The 19,124-nt window shown below is 32.0% G+C and overlaps 1 protein-coding gene, 1 long non-coding RNA gene and 1 pseudogene across 2 annotated transcripts; 2 read left to right on the forward strand and 1 right to left on the reverse strand.

Moving 5' to 3' along the window:
• Nucleotides 1-396: 396 nt before the first annotated feature.
• Nucleotides 397-1,120, reverse strand: LOC122596799 (pathogenesis-related genes transcriptional activator PTI5-like). Its single transcript, XM_043769443.1, has one exon. The coding sequence runs from the start codon at nucleotides 1,086-1,088 to the stop codon at nucleotides 552-554; it is 537 nt and encodes a 178-aa protein (XP_043625378.1). The 5' UTR covers nucleotides 1,089-1,120; the 3' UTR covers nucleotides 397-551.
• A 2,140-nt stretch (nucleotides 1,121-3,260) lies between these two features.
• LOC122598709 lies at nucleotides 3,261-3,471 on the forward strand (annotated as a pseudogene).
• Nucleotides 3,472-6,950: 3,479 nt separating this feature from the next.
• Nucleotides 6,951-9,943, forward strand: LOC122596801. The gene is made up of 5 exons (XR_006323385.1): nucleotides 6,951-7,101; nucleotides 7,703-7,769; nucleotides 8,673-8,801; nucleotides 8,891-8,951; nucleotides 9,472-9,943. It is a non-coding gene; the product is annotated as an uncharacterized LOC122596801 (long non-coding RNA).
• The last annotated feature ends 9,181 nt before the right edge of the window (nucleotides 9,944-19,124 follow it).

The raw sequence follows: 19,124 nt of genomic DNA on the forward strand, positions 1-19,124 counted from the left end.
ATATTGTATATATATATATAAAATCATTGGTTAAAGAATTTACACAATATTAAGTATCTTTAGGTTTTATTAATTTCGTGACCACACAAGAATTTGAAACTGTGAATATGTTACCTGCCCGCATGACATATATTATCATTTCCATAACAATTTTACTTTAGTTTGTTACTTTGTGTGGGCCAAAAGATAGAGTTTATGACTCATGGACCATGGTAAACTATAGGGACGGAAAAAAAAAATCCCAACTCGATGGAGAAACTTGATTTCAATCGGGCCGGGTCGGGGTGATCTTACCAGGACATATATTATATATGGGCAGTTAATGAGGATTTCAATCGGGTTGGGGACAAAGACAGAGACTTGTTTATCCCGGAACCCTAAATATATATAGGGGTGATAAAATTTGTATATTGTGGTAAATGTATCAAATCTAGTGGTGCTCCACACAATTACATATATCTTGCAATTCTATTAAAAAAGAAAAAAAGAAAGGAAAAAAAAAAAAAAAAAAAAAACTTGAATGAAGCTGACCCTTGACAATAGTATACACTTTAAAACAGCTGCAACATATTTCCTTGACTAGATGATGACTCTGATGCTTTTTCTGAATTCGTTACTATACTTGATATCTCACCAGAACTACTTGAAGGCGACGGTTGCCAATCATTGATAATCAAGCTCGGTTCCATGTTAATTTTCTCCATTGATGTAATAAGCTCAGCAGGGAAATTCAAAAGAGCCTTAGAGCCTCTCATTTTAAACGCGGCGCGATCATAAGCCATCGCAGCAGCCTCAGCTGTTTCAAATGTCCCCAACCATACTCTTGCACCGTGTCTACTAGAATCACGAATCTCGGCTGCAAATTTACCCCACGGGCGACGCCTTACTCCTCTATAGTGTCTACTCTTTGTTATGACCCGAGTCGGATCAAGGGTATTTCTTGAAACACTAGTAGTTGCATGATTTCGTAACCCATGGCCCATTGGCCCAATTATAGCATCAGCCTCATTTAGGACTTGATAAATGACCATATCTTGTGAATCATTTTCGTTTAAGGGTAACTCTTGACTATCGGAAGCTTGCGCCATTTTTTCTTGAGTTTGAAGGTATGAAATATTGAATCTTGTATTTATTAGTTTTAGTAAGTTCTACGAGATAAAAATAAAATATAAGCAGGTGGGTGGGTTGGGGTGTTCTAGATTCTAGAAGGATGATGTCTTATTGGATAAGCGGAAGAAAATTTCTATATGAGTATGTTGAATATTTATGTATGTGGACATTTAGATGTTCTAAGTATGCATGTATCTTGACCATTACGTAATCTTAAGCACTTATTCTTTTATCAAAAGATACTTTAATAAATATTTTCAATTAATTCGATCTTTAACTTTTTTCATATACTTCTTATCATTTACTTCTTTAACTTTTCTTGATAAATAACTTTGATTCACTCATCATTTTAAACCTCCCAATTGTGTATGATATCATTCTTATTTAGTAGTTGTTGGAGCATTTTATAATATTTGTTTGGTTGAACCGAATGAAATAATAACGAAATGAAATAAATGTGGTAATGAAATAAACACCGTAATTAATTGAGTCATTATTTATTTGTTGTAGTGTTTGGTTATGATCGCATGGAACGGAATTAAAAAACACCAAAATAAAATACATAATAAAAACTACTAGATTTTAGACTCGCGTCAAATACACGGGTTTATTAGATTATAAATATAAAAAAAAATTACATGCAAGACGTAATACTTATAGGTTATGATGTAAAAGTATACTTTAAAAAATTTAGATACTACAACAAAACTGGGTTCTTAGTACGCCCAAAAGCGTCCTATAATGCTACTTTATAGGACCTTTGATTTGATAGGACCGACTTAAAAGTGTCTCATGTAAAGGGGTCGTAATAAGTTTAGAAACCTAAAAAACGTCCTAATATGCCAGATAAGATTATGAAACCAATTTTATGGTCGCATAATATGTCCATGAACAACACAAGTAGTGTCCTAATAGAAACATATTTAAGACACTTTACAATGTTCTAACATATGCTAATCAACTTTTATGTATTGAGACACATACAAGCGTCCTTAAAGAGTAACTAATAGGACGCCAATGAAGTATTATTATACCTACTTTAGTACCAATAAAAGCGTCCTAATAAGTGTGTTGGGACAAAATTTCAAAGTCCTATGACTCAAATTAATGTCCTAAAAGGTATATGGATCTTATATTTGTTACTTTGTTAGTACCATAAAAAGGGTCCTAATAATGCAAATAATTCATAAAAGATCTGTTACGACCAAATTATAGGGTCCTAATAATACAAACAATTCATAGAAGATTTGTTACGACCAAAATATAATGTCCGAACTTTTCCATCTAATAAAACCAGTCCTAAAATGTGTTCCATAATTTAATAGGTCAATACATAGCAATCCATAAAAAATTGATACAAAAATAGCGTAAAGTAGATTCTTATAATCAAATCAAAATAGTATCAATACAACTCCTGTTTGGACAGAATCAACAAAGTCATAATAGATATCAACATCAATACAAGAACATGCTAAAAGTATTGCAGTTGCAGATCATAGCGAATATGCTATATAGACAAAATAAATACAAAGGTTACATTTAAACCGAAAAGTTAAAAACTATAGTCTATTAAAAAGAAAATTAATATTCTATATATTGACCTCAAATTGTGATGACCACTTAAAATATCCACCATAATGTTGGTTGTTTGGTCCATAAACTCCTTTTAGCTCATAGCCATGATCTTCATTATTTAGTCCATTTAGTCACAACCCATCAAATGAAAAGCATAGCTGAAGTAAACGAGTGCCCATCACATGCATCCTCATATATCTCAGTACTACAAAAGAAGATTAACAATGCACAATTACTACAAAAGATGCAATTAGAAAAATGCACAATATAAACAATGGCATTCAGCTTAATCACTGTTCACATTTTGCAAACAATAAAGATTATAAACACTATCCAGATCACTATATTTAACAACCCTCCAAAGTTGTTCCCATATATCCAAATTCTTTCCAAATGGTCAGAACAAGACTATCATTCTCCTTGAATCTGAAACACATAAATCTAGAATTAAGAACACGGTAACCATATTATTTGTTACTGAGGACACAAGCAAAACTTAAAGCATGAAAGAAGTGACCATGTTAATTTTGGCTTTAGGATGGTAAATCACAAAAATGCCGATGAATTCAAAAAACATCATTCTTTAGTCCACTAACAAAGCAACTAAAAAGTTATATTTAGAGAATATCTGTTCTTATCAGTTTAATATCTAATATGTGAGCCATCAGCTCACTCGATACTAATGTTATTTTCTTATGGAGGAATGCCCATTCAGCTAGCTTGCTAGTCGGGCTCTTCATGTGTCGCCTTGGTCTTACACTCTCACCTAGAATAGAGGTGACAACATTTCCAAACAAACAGGTCGATTTAGGGTATGTTTTACCTCTAACGGGTTAAAGGGATGTAAATTTCTTCAAGGGTGTAGACAAGTAAGATGGGTTAGAAAAGTCAAATGGGTCAAAGGTCATTTGACTTGTATGTCCTAAATAGATGAATAAAAATATTAGTGTTACTCATATAATTTACTTTCAGTAATCGTATTTGATATACAACTGGTTTATAAAAATAATGTAAGAAGGTAATTAGCATCAGCCTAACCTATACCAAAATTACCCATTCTAAGAAAAACACATTTTTACCAATTAGTAGCTACCCAGGTTGTTCATGTTAACACCTCTATTAAACTATGAATGAATGAGACCGATAGAGCTTAATTCACTTGTAAAAAAAAACCTAGCAAGATTACACCTCCAAATTAAAAACACACGTCTTTCATTCACATCAAGCTCTTTAACAAACACTTTGGCATTACATGCTGATTAGAGAAACAAAGATTAAGAAATAGTAGTAAGAGGTGCATACTACATGGAACACTAAGACGACTTTCTCTAGGTATTGATGCTTTCACCTTTCCTCCAGAGTCATTTCAGTCAATTACAACCATCATTTTTCCATTCACAAGATAAAGATTAAAAAGTAGCAGAATAACCAGTAAGTAAATAGTCTATGACATAATCAATATCATTACCTAATGGCTAATATAAGTTTTGTAAACATTGGTTTTAGACTGGCCTAATTAACATGGCATATCTAAGAGATGCTTGAATTATATCCAACAAACCAAAATGGGAGATGAGAGTGAATGACGAAACTAATATATGCTTCCTAGCCTAAACATTTATAGTCTAAGAGAAACATTTAAACAGTTAAATTAAAAGATCAGATCTAACCGTATACAGATGAAATTAAATATTGAGATGATTAGCTAATTATAATCTAAGATCAGACTAACCGTATACAGATGAAATTAAAAGAAAAAAACTTAAACCCTAAAAAAGATTGAGATGATTCGATTAAATAAAGACATGAAGTCATAAACAAACACTAGAAAGGATCGAATCCTACACACAGGCAGCAGTATATATATATAAATATATATTAAAAATAAATCAATTAAACTCAAACCCTAACGAAGACTAGAGTCAAGATTGAAATAGATAAATAAAAATAACCAGAATCTTAAGCTAAGATGAGAAAAAAGCATAATAAGAAAATGAAATTATATACCCAATTTGAGCGGACTCGACCAAATCACCAGAATGTCTGAGATGAGAGGAACTTATTTGGGAATAACAAGTGAGCGAGAGGTTTCAATTTGGGGAAAATAAGAGTGAATTGATATTTGGGAATGAGAGGGGAAAGCGGGAGGTTTAAATTTGGGGGGAAAATGGCATAGTTTAATTTAGAAACCACATACGTGTGTTAAATATACGGGTTTTATAATATTATCAAAATACTTATAAAAATTAGTTTATGGAATAAAAATTATTTATGCGTTAAAATGTAAAAATATACTTAAAAAGAAATTGAGATATTCAAATATAAATACTAAATGGTTGCATCATATTAACGTTGGATTGTATAGCCGAGTTTTTTTATACAAACTCTTTCAGATAAACAATATTTTAACATTGATTACACAATTATCCAAGTTGTCATTGTTGTTTTGCACAAAAGAAATTTTTTCCGTTAGTTATGGTTCTTAAAAACAATACAAATAGCAGTTGATTCCTGAATTTTCAATGATTTTGTGTGTTGTGATTTTATTTGTAGGGTTCAATTTATATACTAAAAATTTGTATCATAAATATAATTTGATTCCAATTAGTAATAACAACAATCATTATCCTAATTATAATTCGATTACAATTATTAATTACAACAATATTAAAACTAGTTTGATTATAATTAGTTAAGATATTGAGAAGTTTAAATTAATTATTTTTAATTGGGTTATAGTGCAAATTGGTGATTTAAAGTGTAAATTAGTTATTTTTAAATTGGGTTAAAGTGTAAATTGGTGATTGAAAACCAAAAAGTGTAAATTAGTTATTTTAAATTTGGTTAAAGCGTATATTAATGATGAAAAATTAAAAAATGTAAATTAATTTAGACATGTGTTGATTTAATCGATTTAGATAAATTGAGGGTTGTGATTGGTAAATTAAAGTTAAGGTAATTACCTTTTAATATATTATATATATATATATACTAGTTTGTATTTGGCCGTGCAATGCACGACCCACTAAAGTCGGCAAGAAAAGTTTAGTGCTTTGCAACCCATCTATTTGTAAGTATAACCTAATTAATTTTGTATTATATTGTATTTATTTATAAAACAAGCTCTTTCCTTTTTAATTTCCTTAATAAACTTAATAATTATGATTCTGTGTCATATTTTTTTATTTTTAATTAACTAAAAAAAGGTACTCGGGTGTTACGACGGTGATGAAAGTAGCGTAAAACCTTTCAAAAGAAATTGTAGATATGTCACATTATAATTTTTTTCTAAAAAATATTTAATGAAGACAATATAAACATAAAGATTAATCAGATAGAATTATAATATATTGTCTTTTACTAAATTGTATTATATTAAGAGTGGTGATAAATCATAATATGTTATTAGTTTTAAAACAATGGTGTTATTTAAAAATATATAATACCATTTTAAATATACTTAATAAATATTTGGATCAACACTTGTAATGGGACCCAAAACAATGGTAGGATAAGACTGTCTATACCATAATGGTAGAATAAGACTATCTACATCTTAATCTACCGAAGTATTAGGAATCCACTACCATTACATGAAATTTAAGAAGCTAGGATTACTTGTTAACATTACATAGATAAATTGACACAAACTTAAGATATAATGAATACGAGAAACAATCGTGGAAGTAACTTCTCTACACTATCGCGATAGGGAAAATTTGGTAAACACGTAGGGTCTTACTTAAACAATACATGTCATTTTATTTATCTAATTTTTTGGAATCCATATCTCATTGTCTAGGGTACGCGTAAGTTTGCACCATTATACGGTGAATTTTCTCTAACGTCGTATATCGACCGAATATAATATTACTTTAATTATCCATCATATACAATATAGAAAAGTTCATTATAAAATCTTTTTTCACTTTTTTCTTTCCAATTGAATTATAAAAAATAACATATTAAATGATATAACAAATTAACAATAACTACATCATTAGTTACTTAATAAAAGAGAGATTTTAGGTTCTATTAATTTTATAACAACTATCTTCAACATGCGTGGAGTCGTTAAATAATATTATTTAAGATTTTTTTAAATAAAATAATTGTGTGTGAATGTGTGTGTCATGATGGGGTCACCAAGTCAGGTTTGGATCCACCCGTTAGCCATACCTAAATCAAACCACCACTTCTGCCTCGTCACCACCACTTCTAAAAATTACTTCCTTTCAATTCCAGAATTTCATTCCTTCCTTTCAATTCAATTCCAGAATTTCATTTAAGCGGGACGAGACACCTGATTTGCGCCCTTTTTCATCTTAATTTCATCTTTACAAAAGAGAGAGAAATTTTGCCCTCCACTTTTGCTGCCTCACCACCACCACAATAGAGAGAGAAATTTTGCTTGAGGTTCTTATCTATTCACTTTCATTTTTTTATTTTGTGTTAGGTTTTTTTATCTTTAATACATAAAGTCTCAATATGTGCGGGGATTTGATCAGACTTTTTTGCTAGTTGCTAAAACTGCTTTAATGATACTTAGTGGTAATACTTTTGTGAAATTGAGATAGGCGTTAGTAGCGTATTCTAATTGATTAAATGTTAAATGTCGCATATGTCAGGTTTCTAGTTCTTGATTGGCGTTCACTCTTTGTTTGTAATTTCCATTATATGTTAACAGAGGAGCAGTTGTAATTTACAAATTCTGCAGTGTCGATTATAGAGTATTTATACATCGTGTTATTATGAGTTTGATAGTAGCATATATTTTCGCACATTGCTCAAGTCATAAGAAGTATTTACACTTCTTATCACATATTTTTTTTTGTTATTTTATAAAATACAATCAGAGTATTTCTTTGGTTATTTTATATAGTTTTATTTCAATTACAATCTGATTTTACCTGAGTATATCGATCTAGAAGTTTACCCATTCAATTTTTGTCAATCAAATTGGGCTATTACCTGAGTATAGCTTGCTGATCCACTCATATGTACATTTGCATTGCAGCTTGCTGGTGTAAATCTTTCTGCGCTATTACCATCTACAGCCAAGGAATGAGCCAGGTTTGATTGTTGTAAGCACTCATTGAGTCATTTCTGCCTTCTTTACTTTTAAACATCCTAGTACCATTTTATTTATATTCAAAACTTAATGTAGGCTCATTTTTCAGGCTCAATTGTTGTATTTTGAAACTTTTAGATGTCTTTAAGAATACATAACATACTTTATCACCAGCATTAATGACAATTGTTATTTGTCATTTGCATAATCTTAGGTTATATCAAGTTGAATTAGTGTGAAATTTAGTTAATTTATTTATTTATTTTCTTTGAATTTCAAAGTTTCATTAGAGTGAACATAGTAAGTCGTTACACCATGTTCTATTGAAATGATATTTGACACATTATTTACACCTCAATGGGTTGAGATATTAGCCAAAAAGCAAAAGGTTGAAAGTCGATCGAGTGTATTTTACACTTGATTCATTTTATAAATAATTAATGTAGAATCTCCTAGAATAAAGAGTACCTTTTTGTAATTGTTTTTGACACTAGTTAAACATAAGTGTCGTTCGACGCAGTCCAATCATACTATCATACGCCTAGATCAAGTGATACAAAGTTGCCAAGAATTTATTTTTAATTATTGAACTCTTCGAATTGAATTTTTCTAATCATATACGATGCACTAGTTATTGATAAATTCATTTTTTCCAATGGTCTTTCCTCCCAGCCTACCAACCTGACCCATTTAGATCCGAATTGGTACTAGTATGTCTCAAACGGGTCACAAATCATCCAAAATGTACTGTTAATTTTTCAAAGTCATTTTGTTATGTATGTTTGATTATAAATCAAACAATATATTATTTGTGTAGCTTTTTGTAGAAAAAGTAGTTTTTAGCCCAACCCATTAGAAAACATTTCAAAGTCATCAACGCTTCTTACTTTTAATCAACTGTGAAAAACTCATCCAGGATCAACAATCCGGAGATGGGGAAACAGTGTTACATAAGACTCTTGATTACGGTTTGCTGACAACTAGTGGATAGGTTTTTTGTAGTGATAGGCTTACAATGTTGCTGACCGATTCACAGATTATCGAGGTTTGTGGTTATATTTCTCATTTCTCTAATGCTATAACCTTTTTCATTGGTAATGTTTTTGAGCAATCAAGTTCATTTGTCTCTGTCAGACAGGAAGTTACACTTTCCTGAACATGAAACCACTACAACACCATGAACAGACCATCAAAGGTATGCACATCCCACATGCCTCGTCTTCCGGTTTCATTTGTGTGCTTTCTGCAAAGTTTACATTGCTACTATAAGCGTTGGAATATTAAAATGTACTGTATTACTTTGAGAGATGCGTATGATGAGTACATTATTGATTTGTTACAAAGGATATTACGCTAAGTAAAGTTAGTTAAAACGTCGAGGATGAATCTGAAGATGATACGCCAACTCTGGAACCACTGGTTACTTTGCAGGAAGCACTTTTCGCTTCTGCACTCCTAAAACACTACACCAGATTGGTTTCATCTTGTCGTGGATATGTTTGTAGTCTACTTATCAACTGGATTGTGGAACACTGCAGCGATCGTATTATATAAATTTTAGTATTACTACTCTTGACAATACTTGAACAGACACAACTGCAGGCACAACTGCATGTTGCATTTTTCTTACCCCTTTATTTTATATACACAGTTAAGTTTTATATGTAACTGTGTTGATTCCGGCCCATATCTTTCTTTGAATTCTTTTTATGCAGCTACTTATACGTAAGAAGCATGATGGATTCATAGGAGTCTGGTCAGTGGAGGTGGCAAATGGATGGGTTGGGTATTTGATCCATTTCTTTTAACATGTGGCCGTAAATATAGGATTTTCTGAGCGAACTAGACTAATGGGTCGAAATTGCCACGTCTATAATGCTGCTACATGATGTTCGGATAAACTGAGGTCATCTGTAGTTTTGACTCAAGTTTCACAAATTTGGTTCCAAAGACGGTGACACATGAGAACAAGAGGAAATCCTTAAGAAGGAAAGTAGCAATGTGATGAGTGAGTTGCTTCCATTTAGGATGGTTGATTACATGTTCTTTTGCAATTGTATGTAGCCAAAAGAGTTTAATCTGACCAGGCGATCATAATGTTTTTCGCCTCTCTAAACTTCTATATTACAATGTGAGGGATGACTATATTACGATAGTTCTTTTTTAATCAAACGTTTTCATTTTATATGATCTATGTATGTGTTGTGAAAAGTTGAGATTGTTACCTAGCATTTTTAAGGTTACAAGGTTTAAAGTGTCAAATATCTTATTAAATTATGTTATAAAATAAATCTCTAAGGAATAAGCATTAATTCTATAAAATTGATGTTAAATTACTTAAATATAAAGTGTCCTATTATGGTGTATTATAATAAAACATAACTCATAAGAGTCCTATAAAAGTTATAGTTAATAAAACGTTTAACGAATAAGCGTCTTATAAAACTGACGTTTTACGGCTCAAATATCAAGTGCCCTATTATGATATATTATAATAACGCTACATTAATTAAGCGTCCTATAATGGTTAAAGTTTTAAGACGCAAGTTTCAAGTGTCCTATTAAGTTATGGGGTGATAAAACTCTAGCAAATAAATGTCCTATAAAACTGATGTTTTATGACTCAAATATCAAGTGTCCCATTACGATGTATTATAATAATACCACAATGATTAAGCGTCCTATAGAGGTCAAAGTTTTAAGACCCAAGTGTCACATGTCCTATTAAGTTATGTTCTAATGTGACTTCGACAAAAAAAAGGTCCTATAACATAGAGTTGTTATGACTGAAGTACTAAGGGTCCTATTAGGTTATGTTATAATAGGACCCTAGTGTTAAACTGTCCTATTACATTATCACATAAGAGGACACTACCAACTAAACGTCTTATAAAGTAATTTATTAGGATCCATATTTCAAATGTCCTATTAAGTTATATGATAATAGGACACCAAAAAGTCATCCATCATATTGAATAACTTCTTAGGACACTTTTTAAGTAGCATATGTTATATAAGGACCCTAAACGCTCATCCGTATTATTAAATACTTTTTTAGGACACTATTTTCATAGCATCCTACACAAAGGGTCCTATAAAGCCCTTTTTGTTGTAGTGATACTCATTACTTCAAAAATACATATACGATTTTGACAGATGTTCTTCTTGGGTTCACATACAGATGAGTTGGTTGAGTATTTGTTTATTATATTAATAAACTAAATACACGCATATCTACTAATAAACAAAAAAAAATTGAGATGTTTTTAAAACGACATGTGGCGTAATCCTTGATCGACACATGTTCTTTTAATTTATCTATTTTGTTAAATTAACTTTTTAATTGTATATAGATTCAATTTCCTTATTAGATTTAGAATTAAACTTTAAATCTTAGCTTCTAGATACAAAACACATTATAACCTTATTTGATTGATCGTTTTCTTGTTAATAAAGTAGTGTCTTTTTCGTTCTCAATCCTTCAACTTATATTACTTATAATAAGTTAATAATATAAAGAGTTCAAAAAATTGAGTTTACGATTCGAAATCACAAGGCTATTTGTCGTCATCCTCTATGTTTACAATTTTTTATTTTGATGTGATTTCCAAAACTTTAACTAAACATATATTGTATTTATCATTACTGTTTATTATAATTTAGCTTCGATCATCGGTTTACGTTAACCACAATTTATTTCAAACTCACAAATCATATATGAGGCATATTCGAATTTCTTTATGATACAATCTATATAACTATCGTATAACGTACGGGTATTAGGAATAGATACAATTAATATTTATAATATATATATATAATGTTGATGGGGTTCTTAAAAAAATTGGTCGGCATTATTGTATTTATTATTATCTAGAGTTAGAATTAGATTAGAATTCCTTATATAATAGTTGTAATTATCTATAGAAATTTTGTTGGTCAAACTAATATGACTTAAATTTAATTAATTGAATTAAGTCACATGTGTAATTTGAAAAATTGGAGAAATCGAGAGTTTTGATTAGTCAATTAAGGTTTGGTCAGTTGTCTTTTAGTATATATATATATAAAGATTTGGTTAATGGTAAAGTTAGAAGGGCATGTTTTTTATTTCATTTCCGTTCTGTGATGCAATGAAAAAACAAAAAGAAAGGCCTTTAGTCACTCATCATTTCAAACCTGACAATAACGTATGATGGATATGTAGACATTTAAATCTAAGTATGCATGTATGTTGACCATTACATACAGATTAACGACTAATCTTCAAATATTAAACATTTATCTTTTTCAATTTTTTTTAACGGCATACGATTTTATTCTTACTCCTAAATTACACGAATATTTGAGATGAAACTCATGACTTTTATAAAACCCAATAATAATCACCACACAAATGTGGTGAGTAAAACTTGTACGCAGATTCCTCAAAGTCAAAAACCTTTCAATTGACCACCAACCTCATTAGTATTTTTCAACTTTTGATACTTTGATAACTTTTATCTTTAGTTTGATAAAAATTTTCATATTAAATCTTATCATATACGGAGTACTTCTTTCAACTCTTCTTGATAGAATTCTTGTTGTTATCTTCAGTGACTCATCATTTTAAACCTTACAATTATGTATGGTATGGTATATTTGGTAGCCATTTGTCGCATTCCTTAATAAATGCTTAGCGTTTAAACATGCAACTATGCAAGTAGGCAATACTCGATGTTAATTAAGGTAGTTTTAAGAGTTAAACTACCTATATACTATCTTCACGATGTGTGGCGATAGTGTCACAGTGACAGTGATAGCGGTTGCGACGCCGAGTGATGTACTAATTGATGCAAAAATTATTGATAAAAGGAGTAATATGAATTTTTTTGAAAGAAAGGAGATAATCCATCAGATGCCATTTGGTTCTTAAAATTATTGCCTTATGGTTGGACAAACACATACTTGTATTTGAATTGATATAATGTTAGCAAGTTATCTGTACAATGCGGTGATGGTGGTAGTGGTGTCGGTGTGGTGGTGGGGGCGACTGTTGGTTGTGGGGGCGATATTGAATGTTGTAAATAATACTGATTTAAAAAATAAAATATTGATAATGTAATTTAATTATTAATATTACATTGAAAAAAATAACACATGATCAGATCTATTGTGCCTTCTCTTAATCTAATTTTTAAAGAAATTCACTCATTAGCTTATTTTTGGATTTGAATAGAGATAAAGGGTGGAATATGATTGGATAGTTCGTATAATAGGCCTAACATTCTCTAATTCAGTTTTTTTTAGATAAACTCTTTTATGGTAATCTTAACATTATTAGTCTTTGTTAGTACCGTTTTATTGATAACATTCCGTTATGCCGTTTAAAAAGAAAAAAAAACCCTATGATCTCATTACATTACATTACAACGCATAAGAATGTATGTGGTTATGAATAGTGTTGGGTCATGTGGCCCAACAAGATAACTTTTGTTGGGTCATCTGGGCCATCAAGAATATAAAATATTTATTTTTCTTTTATAAAATTTGACTTTGGCCTTATATTTTTAATTCTAATTTGAGTTTGACTCATTATTAATACTTTTTTTTTGTTTTTATTTGGTTGTGATATCGTTTTTAAATACCCATTAAATTTACATAATAAGTTTCGTATAGTAGACTTAATGTTGTTTTTCATTATGTTTTTTGGATGATAAAAATTAAGTAAGAGGAAAAAACTGAAAATTGACGTCTACATTGTGCGTGGTTATGAATAGTATTGGGTTAACTCGCCCAACAAAGTAACTTCTATTTAGTCATTTGGGCCATCAAGCAAAAAAATAAAATAAATAAAATAAAATAAAAAATTCATTAATAAATTTGACTTTAGCCACATTATTTTAATTTTAATTCTGGTTTGACTTAATTTTTAATTTTTTTTTTTTTGTCTTTGTTTGGTTATGAGGGAAACAGCTTGAGTATGCCCGGGAACAACTATATTCTTCCTAAATATTAATAAATTTTACATAAGTTTAATATAGTGGATTTAATGTTGTTTTTCATTATCTTTTTGGATGAAAAGAAATAAGGCATATAAAAAAAAGTGAGAATTAACGCCTACATATCAAAATAAGGAATATATGTATATATGTGCACAAACATTTTATCGTGGTCATCGTATTGGATTTCAATTAAACGGATGTGAATTCAATTCAAGTACTAACATAACGAAATCATAGCAATAATAAACATAATCGCAATAATTGAAGTTGCGCAACGTACAGTTTCAAAAGTTATCTAGTTGATAAAATTAGTGGCTAGTGTGTACAACTTGTATTAAATATAACTTTTTTTATTTAAAAAAAAGTGTTCGTAATTAAGATATGGAAAAAATCGTGAAGCTGACATTATTAACAACTAGACAGATTCTCATGCAATGCGGCGGTGATGCGGTAGCGACAACCATGCCAGTGGCGGCTGAAATGTGCATCGGTGGTGGCGGCGTGATAGTGAATGTAAATTAATTGATGTAAGCGTGATTAATATGGTTATTTAAGGGTTGGAGGATCTATATTGTAAATTCTTTCATTAAGGGTATTATAAGTATATAGGTGAAATTGTTTAAATCAGTGAATAAAAAAGAGGGGTAATATTGTCATTTCAAAGTCTTAATTACTTAAAAAATGGGGAAGTTTGCTTTATATAGAAGTATAGATATAGATATAGATATAAATTTAGATATAGAATAGAAGTATAGATATAAAGATGAGTATGTAGATGATAGTATGTAAAGGGTTGTAAACGAATCGAACGAACACGAACGGGACCTTGTTCATGTTCGTTCGTTTAACTTAATGAACGGTTCACGAACAGATTAACGAACACAGTGACTTGTTCATGTTCGTTTGTTTGTGTTCATGAACGAATGTTCATGAACACAAACAAACGAACACTAAGAACGAATACAAACGAACGAAATATTTATAAATTAAGTACTTTTATTTAAATTTTTTTTAAATAACTATGTATTAACAATATATAATATATAAAAGAAATATTTATATTTAAACTATTTTTTATAGTATAGTTGATTGTGTGTGTATATATATATATGTAAACGAACATAACGAACTATTGTTCACGAACATAAACGAATTATTATTCACGAATGACGGTTCACGAACATAAACAAACGAACGTTCATGAACAGATTATCGAACGTTCATGAACGAAAGCTTTGTTCATGTTCGTTCAACGAACACGAACGCCCGCCGAACGGTTGATGAACTGTTCGTAAACTGTTCAGTTCATTTACGGCCCTATGTAAAGCTAGCGAAACGCATTGATCGAGAGGAAAATATATTTTCTCTAATTACTTGTTTACTTACTAGGCTATCTATCCAATGGTCGGTATTTTCATTCAAAATGTTGACCATTCGGTATCTTATTGTTAGAGCTTTGAAATATCTAGCATGATGCTCTATCAAAATGCTTCGCAGAATCGCAGTGAATTGAAAGCTTACCATTTTCTTCAGGGCCAACTTTCTCTTTAGTATATGTGTGTATACGTGTAAATATTATTTTTGTAATTTAATTTGGATGATGATCTATATAGCTATATCGAATTTTAGTACGTTAGGTTGGAAACAAAATGATGAGTTTAGTGTGCTCTAACAGTTTGTTACAATGTTGGCATGTTGCTTATGTGACCGGTATATTTTGACATATTAAAAATACCGTTAGAAATTTAATAAGTGATTAAGAAAAATTTTATTCGTATATATAAAATGTTTTGTAATTTAACAGGCGATGGGCGAAAGATTGTTGGTCGTCCTTGTGTTACTATTATTGTCTTGTACTTTGTATCACCTGTCTGTATGAGATTACAACAATACATTACGGAATAAAAACCGGTGACGCGATCTCCATTTGGTGGGGTTTTTATCTCTTTTTGCAATCTTAGTAGTCAATGCTCTAAGATCGTTTATATGTTTATTATTCCATTGATACTTGCTTGTAACTTTGACTTATTTTTGTGATTTTTAGTAACTTGTTAGTTGATTACTTTATTTTTATTATATGTGTCTTTCCAATAATATATATATAGGGGTGAGTTATTTTGGGAAGTCATAAAAAAAAGAACTCAAGAACCATTCTGGACCACGAATTCTTTCTCTCTTTCTTTCTCTTCAATTAAATAATAAAGTTCACCCAAATCGTTCAAAATGCTTTATCTCACAAACTGTAAATCGTTAGACGAAACAAAAAGCAAGGGTAGTCGTAAAATTTCGTCCTCTTCAATTAGAGATCGAATTCGATATACTTTTGACGACTTTTTAATTTTCGTTTTCTTTTTGGTACTTACACATGTGTAGGTTGAACAAAATCTATGATTTGGATCCAAACGATAAGGAGCTTTAGCAATGGGGTTGGCTCCCGGAATAAGATCAATTGAGAATTCAACTTGCCGTTCGGGAGGAATGCCTGGCAAGTCTTCGGGAAAAACATCGGCGAATTCATTAACAATAGGAATGTCTTCGATGGATAGGGGTTGCTTCTCAACATCTACGATGTGAGCAAGATAGGCATGACATCCATGAGATATGTAACGTTTGGCACGAGCAAAAGTACACACGGATATAGAACGTTCTTTTCTATCACCGTAAACCACCAAGTCTTCGCCCTTAGAAGTCTTCAAATATACCGTTTTTTCATCACACGCGATCTTGGCATTACAAGAGCTCAACCAATCCATACCTAAGATTATGTCAAACTCTCCCATTGGAAAAGGAATTAGATTAGCTTGGAAGAGTTCCGAAGAGATTTTGATTTCACACCCTTTGTACACATCCTTCACTAATTCCATCCTACCATTTCCAACCTCAACTTGCATAGTATTTTCTAGACATGACTTAGACACGGGAATAAATATGAATTACTCTAGTTGCAACAAATGATCTATTCGCCCCCGAATCAAAGAGAATTCGCATAGGCACATCATATACAAGAAATGTACCTGTGACAACATCATCCGTGTCTCTTGCTTGCTCCACGTGGGTTTCGATGAACTTGGGCGTTCCTCCTCTCCGCCTCCCTCCTTCTTTCTTCAAGTCTCTCCTCCCCGGTTAACTTAGGGCATGAGCTTCTCATATGACCCTCCTCAAAGCATTTGAAGCATATAATGGGTTTTTGAGGTTTAGACCTACATTCCCGACTAGTGTGATCCGGCTTCCCACAAGTATATCAGCCCTTATTCGCCGCCCTACATACCCCCGAATAATTCTTCTTGCATTGGCGGCAAAAAGGAACATTTCTTCTATTTGAGTGGTTACCGGAACTACCTTCTTGCCTAGGCCGCTTGCTTGGAGAATTTACATCTTCATACCTTCTTTTCAAAACACCTTCATCAACCCTCGACATTTCAATTTCATGATCCCGGGCCACATCCGCCAACATGGAGAAAGACTCCATTTGACGCAAGCTAATCTTCTCCCGAAGATTCTTCCTCAACTTCAAATAAAATTGCTCCTTGAGCAATTGGTCATTTTCAAGAAATTCCGGACAAAATTGAGCCTTGTCCAAGAATTGGGCTCGAAATTCGTTCAAGCTCATGTTGCCTTGACAATCATTGAGGAATTCACTCCTCAACTTAGTTACCTCGGCCTCCGACCGGAACTCCTTGAAGAACATTTCTTTAAATTCGGGCCATTCGACATTATCTAGTGCCCCCTTCTTAATAGCCAGCAAACCATCCCACCATCTTTTCCCGCTGCTTCTTAACATTCCAACCGCGAATATGACCTTCAAATGTGTAGGGCATTGACTAGTACGGAATGCCCCTTCTATCTCCGATATCCACCGAGTACAAACGATGGGATCACGATCTCCGTGATACTCTGGTGGGTAGCATACTTCAAAATCTCGGAAAGTGAACTTCTTCTTATAGGTTCTTTCCCCGGTCACTTCCACTTCCTTCTCCTCCTCATTCTTCTTGCCATTATCCATGGCATCACGTTTCTCAAATTCCCGTTGCACGTTAATTGCAACCTCTTCCCTGATCATTTGAACTATGTGGTTATTCATAGCCCCTTCCATTGTTGCGTTCAACCTTTTGAGTAAAACTGGAGTGTACTTCTCTAAGGCTTTCCCAATTTGGTCCGAGATATCCATACTATCTTCGGTAAATATGGGCTCTCCTTCTTCATTTTGACTATGGTTTTCATCTTCGTCGTTACGTTGATCAGCCATACTATAATAAGATTGAATAAACAGATTTAATTTCATAACCTATCTCTACACGCTCAAACTAAAACCAAACCTAAAATTTTATACTAAACCGTCTCAAGGTTTGATGTCGTTAGTTTATAAATTGTTAGTACTTCAACCACAATAAGGCCGGCTTCTTATTGTGTTTTAAATACTAGCAAGTGGATAAACTAGCATCATTAAACGCATCTTTCGGTCCCATATAAAATTTCGGTCACCTAAGGTCGAGTCTCAACTAAGGTTTAAGTCTAGGCACTTTCTACACGAGGGAATACCTAAATCCCTTAAACCTCGGCTTTGATACCAACTTGAAAGGACTTGACTCAATAAACCGAAAATACAAATATTTTATTTATTTATTTTTTTTAAATACCCCACTGCATCGTAGTGGAAAGGCTCGGAACAGAAAGTGAAACTGCCCCACTGCGCCGCAGTGGGGCAGACAACCTCCCACTGCGCCGCAGTGGGAGAAAACCAAAACCTTCCATGGGTTTCCACTGAGTCGCAGTGGGCAAAACCACCCGCACTGTGTCGCAGTGAGCCACCTGATCAGCAACCCTAAACCATTTTCAACATTTGAACAACTTGCAACCTTCACAATTCAACATGAACTTCATAAAACACATTCAAAGGGTTACCAAGAACAACATAGACACATTTTAAACAAGTTTAAAATATCATCTAATTTCAAAACCATGAACACCATCAAATGGGTCATTTACCCATTTTGACACAATTTTCGCCCAAAACTCAATTATACAACTTTCCAAAAGAACTTGCACTTGACCATTTACAGAAATATAACAGTAGTAAGACATCAAAACATTGTGTACCAAGAGCCAAGAGAGGAGGGATAACTAAGCCTTTAACCAAAAGATCGTCATTCTTCCACAAATGACCTAAATACCTCAAGTCTTGCAAAAACTTCACTTCAAGCTCTAGATCAACACTTTCCAACCGTCAATACTAGTTCCTTCTTCCGGAACTACCTATAAAAGGGTAAACAACTAAGAATATAAGCAAAGGCTTAGTGAATATACTTGCATACATTTACGAATACGAAGGAAGACAAAGTACAAGGACTTTCACATGTAACCTATGACACCGTCATGCCACATTT

The sequence above is a fragment of the Erigeron canadensis genome, chromosome 4 (assembly GCF_010389155.1).
Source record: "Erigeron canadensis isolate Cc75 chromosome 4, C_canadensis_v1, whole genome shotgun sequence".
Taxonomy (NCBI): domain Eukaryota; kingdom Viridiplantae; phylum Streptophyta; class Magnoliopsida; order Asterales; family Asteraceae; genus Erigeron; species Erigeron canadensis.

Coding starts and splice junctions, on each gene's coding strand:
- LOC122596799 (XM_043769443.1), bottom strand. CDS start 1,088: ATGGCGCAAGCTTCCGATAGTCAAGAGTTACCCTTAAACGAAAATGAT.